This window comes from Buteo buteo, chromosome 15 (genome assembly GCF_964188355.1).
Source record: "Buteo buteo chromosome 15, bButBut1.hap1.1, whole genome shotgun sequence".
NCBI classification, from domain to species: domain Eukaryota; kingdom Metazoa; phylum Chordata; class Aves; order Accipitriformes; family Accipitridae; genus Buteo; species Buteo buteo.
In genome coordinates this window covers 22,271,195-22,284,934 of record NC_134185.1, presented here as the reverse complement: position 1 = coordinate 22,284,934, position 13,740 = coordinate 22,271,195, and the positions used below count along the sequence as shown (strand labels likewise).

At 39.2% G+C, this 13,740-nt stretch overlaps 1 protein-coding gene across 1 annotated transcript in view; it reads left to right on the top strand.

The window, feature by feature from the left end:
• The window catches only part of NT5DC1 (5'-nucleotidase domain containing 1), a 151,682-nt gene that overhangs the window by 97,813 nt on the left and 40,129 nt on the right, over positions 1-13,740 (top strand). Inside the window, exons 7-8 of the mRNA XM_075046768.1 lie at positions 1,206-1,380; positions 6,425-6,522. Coding sequence (XP_074902869.1) covers positions 1,206-1,380; positions 6,425-6,522 — 273 coding nt within the window. The remainder of the gene's footprint in view (positions 1-1,205; positions 1,381-6,424; positions 6,523-13,740) is intronic.

The following is a 13,740-nucleotide window of genomic DNA, read 5'->3' as shown; positions in this document are numbered from 1 at the left end:
AAATAGTGTTATGTTTAGCACCCAGCATCTTTCAGTCTTTCTTAGATACTACTGTTTCAAACATACATGTTCTCTTTCATTACATAGCTAAAGTTCAAGTGGTTTAAATCTTATTTTTTCAAACTAGAGAATAGCATTACTCACATACCAGAAGGCTAAGTAATGTCTGGGATTTATTAAATCATTCAGCAAAGTTGACCACAGACAGTTGCATATAGAACAAATGCTGGAAGAAAAATAATCTTCTATGATGATGTTCATTATACTATAACACACACAGACTGAGAGCCAAATACTTGGTATCATTTCTGTCTCTACAATTATTATATTTCTTTTTAGACCTTTAATTAGCTTGACATTTTTGGTTATAGAGAGTTTGAGCACAGAGGAAATTTGTAGTCTTAGGAATGATAAAAAAAGGTAAGTTCAATGTTAATTTGATGTCTTAGTAAAGCAGCTATGGGTTATAACAAGGTAAATATTTATTGGTGACTTTAATGAATAGGTAACCTTTACTGCCAACTTAGTGTTATTGCATACTTCTTAAAATCTTACATTCCAAGTGTATTTGCAAAATTCTATTGCTGTTATATTCTGCAAAAAGAGCATTATTGAAGCTGGAATTGGAATTGGGGTTTTTTTTGCATCTGTTCCTAGTATTCCACATACCTGTGAGTCTTTGCCAGTTTGTTTTATCAGTCTTTCATAGATAAAGTACTTGTAAAAAAATGCAAAAAAATGGATGCTATTGATCAGACTATGCTAACCTAAAGTGTCAGAAGTAACTGAACAGATGTTCTTGGGATTTTCAGGTCCTTACCATTGTCTAAACATTAAACTCATTTTAAAATCACAAATTCAGTATCCAGAAATTGGGCAAAGGCAACAGGAAGTAATTACTTGCTGTGTAAGACTATAATCTGTAATTTATGTATTATTTACTCTTATGAGCAAAAGAACATCAAGAAAATAACTATGGAAATTCCATAATAAAAGAGAAAAGTCATACAAACTTCTTTCTGCTACAGTGTATCCTCTTGGTTTGATTGGGTTTTGGTTTATATTGAGTTACAACCCAGGGAAAATTTTAAACTTTGCTTCGCCTTTTTACAATTGTATTGTTTGCACATAAAAGGGTATTTTGTGTGGATTAAGTGGTTTGTGAGCAGGATTGGATAATACATAATTATGTTTTAATTTTTCAGAAGACTGTGGGACATATTTCCCAGAAGTGAAAAATCATCCAGACAAATATTTACAAACATGTCCTGAGTCTGTAAAAAAGTGGCTGAAACAACTGAAGAGTGCTGGGAAGATTCTGCTATTAATTACTAGTTCTCACAGTGACTATTGCAGGCTCCTGTGTGAACATATTCTTGGGTAAGTGCAATGTCCATTTCAAATTATATCTGCCAGACAGCAACTGGAGATAAGCCCGAGCTGTAGGGAAGTTAATTTGAGTTTCTTGATGTGTTGTGAATTATTTGGATCTGAGGTTTCTGGTGGGCCTCTCCCTACTAGAGTGTTACAGGGTAGTCGGGGCAAAGTAGTCCATCTATGAGCCTGTGAGCTGTATCTGACCCACAGCTCACTTCTATCTGCATCTTTTCTGGGCATCATGATGGGATTGAAGATGACAGGGAATATTTTCAGGCCAACACTCAATACATCATCTGAACCCCAATTTTATCATAAGTTTTTGCTAGACTCTCTTATTCAAGCCACTTCCTTTCTGTGCTTCTCCAGTGGTGAGCACAAGTAGTAGTAATATTTCATTTCCTTGCAGTAAATCTGCATGGAAAAGCTTACAAATACTTCTTCCCAATCGTGTTTTCCAAGAGGTGGTAGTGCATGAGAAATGTGCATTTACAGATCACAACAGAAAAGATAAAAGAGGTAGTTCGTTGCACTTAGTGATTGGTTGAGATTGTAGTTGCTCATCACAACAGCTATTTTTAGCTGTAATGTTAAGAACATGACCAGTCAAGTCAAATTCAGTGAAATTCAGCAGAACCATCACTTACATCCCTAGAAACAAATTAATCAGTGATGCAAATAGCTAGGTGGGTGACACGGTGAGGCTGTTTAATAAATGAATCAAAGAAACAAAGTAGGGCAATGCGAGCCGACCTTGGCTATCTGGATATGCAAGGGAACAGCAGAGTGAATACAGCGATGCAGTAAGAAAACCACGGGTAAGGTGAAAAACAGAGCTACCTTCCAAAACCAGTCCTGCCAGTATCACTTCTCTTTTGTACTTGCTGGACTAAATGCTAAATGGAGCATCAGCTGTGCCAGTTCTCACTGCCTTGCATGAACATTATACTTGCTCATTTGAGGGGAAAATCTACCTCCTCACAAAATGTAATTCTCCTTATGAGTAAGATGGCTGTGATTAACTCTTTCGTGTAGTTCTGTCTAGTTGTTTGCTGACTGAAAATTTGGTATAAAACTAAATTCTTGGCCACATATAATGATTTTGGCTTTCTTTTTCCGTGGTGAATAAAGTTTCAGCTGTTTAAGGTAGCTGTAGAGATCCTGCTGGAAGACAGTAAGCAATGTAGCAGAGAGGGTCAGTTGCCTTTCAAAAGACAGAAAAGAGATGTTCTGCTAGAAGGATACTGGATCACCCTCTTTCCACATAAGTGTAGGATGTTCTACAGTGTTTATTACAATCATGTTTTCCAGTGACTCATGCAATGTGGCTTCCAAGACATTTTCTGGAGAACTGACTACTCCACTGTCCATTAGACGTTACTGAAGCCTTTTTTTCCTGAAAAAAATTCTAAACATTTTATTGATTTTGTTTGTTGCATACCTCTTATATCAGACAATAATACTTTACACACCAATGCTGGTTTTTGCAGTACCGGAATATAGTCTAGGTTCACACGTATTATCTCTACCCTTAACTTTAATTTGACCAGGCTATCTGCATTTTATTCTTGACATCAACACTTATGAATTATGTCTATGTAGTCCTTCATTAATTTCTTTCCCTACTTCTTTTAGGTAATGAATATGATACTGTGAAGTTCAGAACTGTGTAGTATTACATCAAAAAAAACCCAAGGATAAAGATGAACAGTGGAAATGTGTGTGAAGTTTTAGCCTCTTACTCCTAATATTATTACCTTGTAACTGTTAACTTTTTTGCACTTTATTTAAGAGTTCCTTTTTGGCTAAGAAATTATTGTCCACATAAAATCAGCGCTGGGAAATTCATGCTTAAGTGTACAATTTACCATTTCAAGAGCAAACTATCCCAGTTGTGTTCATCTGACCAAGCAGTCCTTAACTGAAAGACATTTTGGTAAGGACAGAGGAAGGCTAAGAGAAAATCTCATTTGGAAATAAAATGAGAGCAGTTTCCCAGCCAGAGCACACACATATTGCTGGGATCAGTGTATAAGGCATGCAAACCTATAGAAGCAAGTGCCAGTTCATTCACACAAGTAGCAACATCATGGTGTGACTTTTCAGGCTTACCTACCATGAGAATGCATGTCCAGTTAACTGAATGTTTAAGTGTTGGCAGGAGCACACCTAAAGACGAGTCAGTCGTCACCTAGTCACTGAAGCCGAGTGTCATTTCACCTTTTCATGAATGTTAGCCATCAAAGAGCTAGGAATTTTTTGAAGCTGGTCATTTTGGTTCCCTCTGTGGTTAGTGGAGGGAAGACACTGGGCATCATCCTTGGCAATTCATTCTGTACCATAGAATTATGTCTGAAATAAGTGGGATGAATTGCCTTCTAAGAATGTGGATGTTTCTCCCTTGGCGCTGTCTGTGGTGCAGATCACTAGCTGTGAATTCAGCATACAATTTTAGATGGCTAAAGTTATGTGAGATACATCCTATCCTTTGTCTTAGCCATTTACTGTAACCACAGACCACTATACTAAGCACAAGCAGTAACTGGAATGGATTTTATCATGTATAAAGTTACGTAGTAATGTAACACAAGGTACAGGCTCTCATAAAATCAGTAGCTTTTTACAGAAGATTTAGTATGATTCAAAAAAGACCATAGATAACACCTCTCTTCACACAAAACATATTTTTCTGCAACAAATCAATAAAAAGTTAACCAAATGTTGTGAAAACTGTTCTGTTTCAAATTTTTTACACAAAGTACTCACGACTGTTCCCACGAGTCTTTGTTGTGCTCCTGAAGTGTTGGCTTTATTTGGAAAGTTCAAGCTTAACTTACCCATGGAAGCATTATTTGCGCTGCATGCTAATTTGAAAAGTTTACCTCTATCGATACTTTTCACCTAAGGACAGAAGAGCCATGCCTGTTTGCTCAGCTTCTGGAATCTTCCACACAGAAGCTAATTTTAAAAACATACCATTGTCATATTTGATACTGGTTCTTTTAAAAAGGTAGAAGTTTACCTATGATCACAAGTGGAGAAAAGTAGACAAAGCTAAAATTTCGTTAGAGGAAGGAAATTTAAAGACATTCTGTGTTAAGGCTGGAATGTAATTTAGAGCACAAAATAAAAGCTTGAAGATAAGCTCATGAGAGCATTCAGTTTTTTGTTAAGATATCTCAGTCTCATGGGAGATTGTAGATTATTTGAAAATTACACAGTTAGCTAGTTTAGTTCCAGTAAACTTCCTCTACTGTTGATAGCATTTTAGTGCCTGTACCCATCCTGGGCTTGCCATCTGTAACATCTTTATTCCATGCAAGAGTATCCATCATTTTTTGGATGCTATAGGCAGTAAAATCACCTAAGCAATGAAACATTTATAATAACATAAAATATGTCATAGATGGGGAATGTTTACATTTTCCAATAATTTAAAAACCCCCACTTTTTAAGCAACATTTGTCTAATTTTATATTTTAGTAACTTCAAAACTTGTAGGTAGGCATTATTGTTATTATTTCTTGCTCTGGTTCCCAGTTTGATGATGTAATAATCATAGAATCACAGAATGGTTTGATTTGGAAGGGGCCTTAAAGATCACCTAGTCCCAACCCCCCTGCCATGGGCAGGGACACCTTCCACTAGACCAGGTTGCCCAAAGCCCCATCCAGCCTGGCCTTGAACACTGCCAGGGATGGGGCAGCCACAGCCTCTGGACAACCTGTTCCAGTGCCTCACCACCCTCACAGGGAAGAACTTCTTCCTTACATCTCATCTAAATCTTCCCTCTTTCAGTGTAAAGCCATTACCCCTTGTCCTATCACTATGTGCCCTTGTAAAAAGTCCCCCTCTACCTTTCCTGCAGCCCCTCTTTAGGTACTGGAAAGCTGCTATAAGGTCTCCCTGGAGCCTTCTCTTCTCCAGGCTGAACAATCCCAAGTCTCTCAGCCTGTCTTTATAGGAGAGGTGCTCCAGCCCTCTGATCATCTTCATGGCCCTCCTCTGGACTTGCTCAAATAAGTAAGGTTAGATTACTTAAAATAAAGACCCTTGCTAGAGTAGGAATAACTGGCATCTCCAGATATAGTCCATCTCATGGTAAGACAGGTGGCATGAGTGTTCCCCAGGATCCCCTATTTTTCCTATTGGCTTTGAATGTTACTGACTTGTATACAGGTCTCTAAAAATACCTAAATATAAATATGCCCCACTTATATACCATGCTGAAACATTCAATCCCATTTAAATTGGTGGGATTTCCACAGTTCAGATATCAATCTGTATTCTTATGGACCTAATGGTCTTTGAAAAATCTGAATTTGGTGGTGGGATTCAGCTGGCAGATTAAGACTCGTACTTGGTAGGTGTTTATTTGTGAGCCACGTGTCTAACCTCCCTGTAGCCAGCAGGGATTTAGTCAGAGCAGCTAGTGGAGGCCGAAGGAAGAGTTCAGCTAACATAATGGCATTTCAACTTCAGGGTATGTGAAACCACCCTTTAGACTTAATTGGCTGTGTTAATTAGATCTCTGTTGACTATGGTGGCATCTTGGACCCCCATTAGGCCTGTGCGTACATACAGTATTGATACCAACAATATAAGCACCTGTGTTTAAGTGTCTTCAGTCTTCAGTTACTTCCCACCCCATCACTTGACTTCATATATTCTGCTTTATAAGGAAAATCACTCATTTACACCTTTCTATACTTGTCTATGCATATGTTGTCACCTGAGATTAAAATATGTCATCTGTTACATGTTCTCCTGAGATTTAAAAACTCCCTGGGCCAAGGAGCATCTTTTTACAAATAATAAGTGATCCTGAAGGTACAGCACTGTGGGTTATCAGCCAGCTGTCTTCTCACTTTTGGCAACCTCAGGAAAAGAAGGGCAGTAGTGACACTGAACAAGCATCGGACAAAAAACTGACAGAAGAAAGTCCCTTAAATAAGTGGTTTGCTATTTTCTTAAGTCTTAAAGAGTATTTAGCGGCATCTTAAGCTAATTCATTAGTTTAATTAATTCAATTTCCTTTACTTTCTAGGAACGATTTTGAAGAGTACTTTGACATTGTGATCACAAATGCTTTGAAACCTGGTTTCTTCTCCCATACCCCAAACCAAAGACCCTTCCGAACTCTTGGTAAGTTGCAGTCATGAGTACCTTCTCATCTGCTTACCTCTATCCAAAAAAAAAAAAAAAAAAAGAGAAATAAAAGTAAGAGAACTGGACAGCATATTTTGAAAATCTAGCACTGGGGGGAAACATGAGCTCTACACAAGAATCTTCGAGAGATATAAGTAAAATTTCTCTTAAGACTGAGGAGCACTGAGATATTAAGAATTACAGTACTAAGGACAATGAACAGGCAGAGCTGCGACAGTAATTGCATCATTAATGAAAAAGTAAGAATCCTTTTCTTTATTGTGCTGACAAGGTCATACACAGAAAATGAAATTTAGTTCTGGGAAAAAACACAGCAGAAATATTTCAAGAATTTAAAGGAAATTCAAAGAACGGTACAAATAAAGTTGCAAGGCTGAAGGAAATGATTTATGGTGGAAATCTAACAGTATTAAATGTGTGTACTTTGGCTAAATAATGACAGAGTAGGTGAAAAGGAAGTGCCTGTGTACCCACTTAATTTAATTAAAACAATCTGAAACGTTTGGCAATGTTGTCCATTAGGTAATTAAGGTTGTAACAAAAGAGGTTTATAGGAGCAGTGTTCATTGAACTACAAATAACAACAGTAACATGGCTGAAGACAGTTCATTTGTCCATATTTTGGTAAATACCTTTATGATTAAGCGTTACCTGAAAATTAATCTTATATCCAAAATAGCATAAGTCAGCATATATTGAACTATATTTTAGCATTTTATGACAGGAAAGTCAGCTGTTCCAGCCCAAAAGAAATTTTGCCTGTGGAACTTTGACAGTAAAACTAAAATGAGCAGTGGAAATGTATATTGAAACTGCATTTTAATGTTTCACATATTTATATAGGAAAGTAAGGAAGAAATATCTTAAATGTGATTTTTAAAGGATTAGTTCAAATAGGAAACTGCCAAGTTGACAATTTGAGAAAAAATAAGCTCAGAAGGGAAACTGAAACTATTTAGATGAAATGGGGGGGGGGGGAGCAAAAACATAAAGGGTGAAACAGGCACAGTTCTGCAAGCATTTTATTTAGATTCATATAATGCAAATTGAAAAGAAAATGTAATTCACTTTGGATATTTTTTTAAACAATCTGATTAGCCTGACTTCCTAAGGAAATCCTGCTGTGTCCATCTGTCAGTAATCCAGCCAGCAACTTTGGAACCTGTTGGCCAGTTTCAGTAAATTTAATAGACAGCCAAAAAGCTCAAAGATATTTTGACAAGGTTTTTTTGTGCAAACAAGGGCAGAACAGAGGGAGAAGACTTGAAATTACTGTCTGCATTGAGAAATAGCATAGCATTAGCTTAATCACCTTATAGATTGTAAGTACCAATTTCCATGAAGCATGTTTCTTTCTCATGTGTTCAAACAGGAACAGCATTTCCTGGAGTCCTCTTACTGACTTAACTGGTTTTCATTCATTTTATATTTTGGCATTGCAAAGAGGCTCAAGTGAGGGTTGATCACTCATTACATGAATACCTTATTAATGCAGAATAAAATGTAGTTTCTGTTCTGGAGCCCTCACTATCTAAATAGATAAAGGACACAAAGGTAACTGAAGCAATCATCAGATAAATAATTTGCTGAAACCACTAACCTGTGAATGGATTTTTTATATATATATATATTTGTATTCAATTGACAGTAACTGGTTTCTTCTGAAAGACCAACCAGAACATTCAAAGCAAAGAATTATACATTTAGGACAGGTTTTGAGAGACATGTTTTGAAGTAGTGAAGAGCTTGTTTAAGAGTACGTGAAGTTTAAACCATCAAAATAGGAGCAATTATATGAGAAGATGTCTGAAATAGTAATATATTTTTATAATGTAACTTTTGCTGCCCTCCCTCTATGTTCCTCTCAATACATGTATAGCTTCAGGGTAGGCACTGATAGTTTCAAACAGTCACCGCAGATAGCAAGGAACACAGCTCATTTCTGAAACTGCATATGGTGGAGCTTCTAATACATTGGGGGGCGCGGGGGAGGGCAGTTTTCCAGTTTCCAGAATTTTTTAAGGCTTTCTTTCATAGCACAACCACTGAAATTTCAGAATTTCAGTTTCTAGTTTCTGTCTTCCTTTTGCCACTATAGACCAGGCAGAAGAAGAGTTTAGCCCCTGTGCTTCAGACCTTCTCTTCTCTGAGACCACTGGACATAATATATCATGGAGACAAAATTTCCTTATTTTTGCTTTGAAATACGAAAAAAAGTAGAGGTGGACATCACAGTAAATATTTTCTTAAATCACAAAGAGTAAACTTTTGTTAGTGTAATTTAGGGAAAAAAGATACAGTAAGTGATACAAATCTCGTTCCGTGAAGAAATTTGTTGCAGAAAATTAACTGAAGTAACTCCTTATCAATCCTACCCGTTTCTCCAGGTCTGAGTTTCAGCCATGTTCTTCCACCCATCAATGGGTCCAAATTACAATAAATTCCCAATAATACCATATTCCCTTCTATTCCAAAGGAATTGTGTTATAAATGGACTTAAGGCACAAAATATGGAATGTGTTCTTAATTTCAAACACCCAAGTGTTGCATTATGTACTGGAGCTAAATTTTAGTTACATATAACAGAATTTTTGCTGCAGATTTACTAAGGGAAATGTTTTGAAGTTTACTAAAGAGAAGGATAAATTCTTTTCAGTGAATAATTTCAAAAAGGTGTGTGGTGGGTTGACCCTGGCTGGATGGCAGGTGCCCACCAAAGCTGCTCTATCAGTCCCGTCCCCAGCTGGACAGGGGAGAGAAAATATAATTAAAGGCTCATGGGTCGAGATAAGGACAGGGAGAGATCACTCACCAATTACTGTCATGGGAAAGGGAAAAAAAATTAATTTATTACCAATCAAATCAGAGTAGGGTAATGAGAAATAAAACCAAATCTTAAAACACATTCCCCCCACCCCTCCCTCTTTCCCAGGCACAGCATCACTCCCGTTTTTTTCTACCTCCTCCCCCTTCAGTGGTGCAGAGGGACAGGGAATGGGGGTTGCCATCAGTTCATCACACATTGTCTCTGCCACTCCTTCCTCCTGAAGGGGCAGGAGTCATCACACTCTTCCTCTGCTCCAGCGTGGGGTCCCTCCCACGGGAGACAGTCCTCCAAGAACTTCTCCAACGTGGGTCCTTCCCAGGGGCTGCAGTTCTTCATGAACTGCTCCAGCGTGGGTCCCTTCCACAGGCTGCAGTCCTTCAGGCACAGACTGCTCCAGTGTGGGTCCCCCACAGGGTCACAAGTCCTGCCAGAAAACCCGCTCCAGCGTGGGCTCCTCTCTCCATGGGGCCACAGGTCCTGCCAGGAGCCTGCTCCAGCGCGGGCTTCCCACAGGGTCACAGCCTCCTTCGGGCATCCCCCTGCTCCGGCGTGGGGTCCTCTCTCCCCAGGCTGCAGGTGGAGATCTGCTCCCCCGTGGACCTCCCTGGGCTGCAGGGGGACAGCCTGCCTCACCATGGTCTTCATCACCACGGGCTGCAGGGGAATCTCTGCTCCGGTGCCTGGAGCACCTCCTGCCCTCCTGCTGCACTGACCTGGGGGTCTGCAGGGCTGGTGCTCTCACATGTTCTCTCTCCTCTCTCCGGCTGTAATTGCAGTTGCTGGGGGTTTTTCCCCCCTTCTTAAATCTGTTCTCCCAGAGGCACTACCACCATTGTTGATGGGCTCGGCCTTGGCCATCAGCGGGTCTGTCTTGGAGCCGGCTGGAACTGGCTCTGTCGGACATGGGGGAAGCTTCCAGCAGCTTCTCACAGAAGCCACCCCTGCAGCCCCCCCCGGTACCAAAACCTTGCCGCACAAACCCAATACAAGGCGGCTATGTTCAGTAAACATTTGAAGGAGGATAAGAAATAGGACAAGATGACAAAGGAGGCATTGTCTAGAAATGTGATATTGGATAACTGCTCTGCAGAAATGTTTTTTCAGTAAAGTAATTTTAGAACTAATCCATTTAGAAACCATGAAAAATTTTTTTAATTGCACAATTAAAAGTTCATCACTGCTTCATTTGAGTTTCAAGATATGCATCATTTAAAGCAACCAAAACACTGTTTGAAATCTTAAAAGATTCATGTGACTGCTTCTTATTGAATGGAGGTACTGAAAAGCACAATAATTAATTATTTAATTTGCATAATTTTCTTTCAAAGTACCATTCTGTCAAATGGAGGAAGACTTTATATGTATCTTTCCAGGTTTTAGAACGGCAACATTTATTTTTACCTGGCAAAACTGTTTTTCTATTTAGGTGTAGGTTATGTAGCAAAGCACATAGTTTATGAGTACAATGCTATACAAAAAAAACTTTACTCCCATAATATGAATACCCCATATTTACTTGTTATTGACAAGCTTACATTTTCTTTTACACAGGGAAATTCTTTAAATGGTTCTTGAAAGTACTAGTAGTATCTTGAGCTATTTTATCTAAGAATCAAGTTGAAAATATTTGTATAAATCCTATGTTGAAAATGTAGGATTTTCTTTGCTTTCAACAGCTACATCCAGCTTAAAATAATATATCATTCCATGAAGGACTTGAAGGAATGCATAACAATTATAGTTGTGACTCATCTGATAATCTGCAGTACACCAAGATTTCTGTAACATTTGACAACAGAGCTTTCCCTTTATCACATCACTCGTTCATGTTTGTCAAATTACTAGCCTGACTACCAGTTCTGATCATTGTTGAACGTACTTTTTAGAATGCAAAATTAAAATAGAAATGCTAAAGGCAGCCCTAAATTCCCTGAGAGCCTTCTATATCTCTGTATGCACAGGGAATTCTCACTTGGTCGGTCCTAAATAAGACTTTTGTATCTTTTGTTTCCAGCTCAGGAACAGTTACTGTCTTTTTTGATCTGTCTGTTCAGTGTCTGAATGTACAATGCATATTTAAGAGTGTATGTATATCTTCATATATGTGTGTACATATATGTACAGGCTGAAAACAACCCTATGTATGGAGTGCCAGTGGATGCCGTATTTCTGTGAGATCGTGTGCCCTTATCCAATGTCCAGAGAAACAAACCTGCTCTCCTTCTCCTGCAGAGAGTCTCAGGTTTTCAAAGCCCACTTTCAATTGCGCTTCCAGGCTGTCTGCCTTACTCCCACACTTGAATTTCTGTCCAGCTTATGGTGCCTCTGCTACATGATGTAGCCCCCAATTTAGGAAACTCTTTCAGTTCTCCAATTTTTTACAATTCTCTGGAAACTGCCACTTTAACAACTCACTGCAGAAGCTTTTTTCCTCCCTCAGTCATTCTTCTCTAGCCTTCTAAAATACAGGAAAATGCTATAAACTGAAAGAACCAATTAGAAAAGAAAATAAGGGGACAGGATATAAAATGACATACTTCTAGACTGAAGACTGTCTTTGATTATTAAGGGCTGCGAGTCTTCAGAAGGCGGCGGCGATCCCATGTCTGCTGTTTAAGTTTTCTTCTGCCATCTTCTGCGACATCTGGGCTTGACTGTTGCCAGAGATGGGATGCAGAACTGGGTGGAAAACCAGGGCTCATCCTATATAGCTATTTTTATGCTTTTATACTTTCAAGGCCTTCTAGGCCTGAGGAGTGGGATCAGGATGGGAGTGCCTTCATTTTCCTGGAAGTTAAATGTGTAAGCTGTATAACTTCTTTTTAGGTCATTCTTTTTATTAGCGACTTTGGCCTTTACCACCAGAAGAATACCAAAATACTACCCAGTAAATATTTTAAAGACCTTTAGTAAAACTGTAGAATATCTATTAAAAATATGGACATTTTGAAACGGATCATATTGCACCATTACAAGGGAATATATTATTTAAGTAGTCTTACATTATTCACTTAGTTGAAGAACATAAGTGCCACCTCTAGAAAATTCTGATTAAATTTTCAACCAAAACACATTGAATTGAGTCTACAATATAGTTCAGTTGCTGTAATTGCTATGTAATAGGTATCTCAGTTGCTACCTCTATAGTGAAGGCTGCTTTGTTAAGAAAATAACATGGTGGGTTTTTTTCTTTTACATGAGCCTGAGAGGTTAGAACTCAAGAAAGCTTGTCTACTCTTTTTGGCTATTTTAGTTGTTCCAATCACCTCTCTTTACCATCAGAACTTCATATTTAAATGTAGATTCAAATTTAAATTTAAAAATAGTTGTAGATTCAGCCTTTAGCTCAGGACAGATATGACAGCACAAGTGTTGGTGGTTTTATGCAGAGATTTGATATTTGGCAGAGAGCTCACTCTCCTGATAGGAACCTGGTCTTTTGCTGCACCTGCGAATCCTCACCCAAATGTAGGGGTTGTGGTCCTCAGTCTGCAAAGACTGTCACGTTTCCACAGATCTGGTCTGTACTGAGCTCCTCCAGCCACAAGTCATTGCTGGGATTAAATAGGACTTTTTCTTCCGTTGTTTGACATGGATCCCTGGTACATCCTTACCACTGAACACTGAAGCTCAGAGGTCCGCTGCTCCCCCCACGAGCAGCAGAGGAGATGGGGGTAAGGAAAATCTGACGTAAATGCAGAGGCACGTGTGTGAGACCAAGATGAATCCGAGAGGGGCTGGGGGAGCCAGGTGGTGGGAAGGGAGAGCACGGGAGGAGGCAGAGTAAGAGCAGAGCAGCACTTGTAAATGCACAGAGGAGAGGGGTTTCACGCTGATGGGGTTTTCTGAATTTCAAGTCTTTGCCTTTTGACTTCTACCACTGCCTTAAGGAGAACTTTTTGAAATAAGTCCAATGCGTCAAATAGCTTAAAATGATTTACCCGTGTACTGCGTGGATTGGCTCCCAGCTTGCCCCCAGCCGCAGCAGGGGATGCGGCGCTGCCCTCCCGGAGGCTGTCTGAGCTCAGGGGGGGACCACAAAGGGCCCCTCTTCCCGCTTCTCAGAAGACACGAGCAGAATAACAACACCATCAGCAAAGGACACCTGTGTAATCTATTCTTCCAATGACTCAGGGTGTTTCTTTATTTAATGCAGCTGTGCTTTCTGCCTTTCTTCTGGAGATGGTGCCTCTTCATATCGGCCTGTCTGGAAATAATCTATAACGTGAGGCCACATAATAATGCATATTTGCTGAGAGCTTGTGACAGAGTGGCATGTAAAGGTTGCACTGGCTGAGGACTGCATTATTCAGGAGGAATAAAGTCCATAAATGTTTCCCATATGTCTTCTAAAATGACTGCCTTTA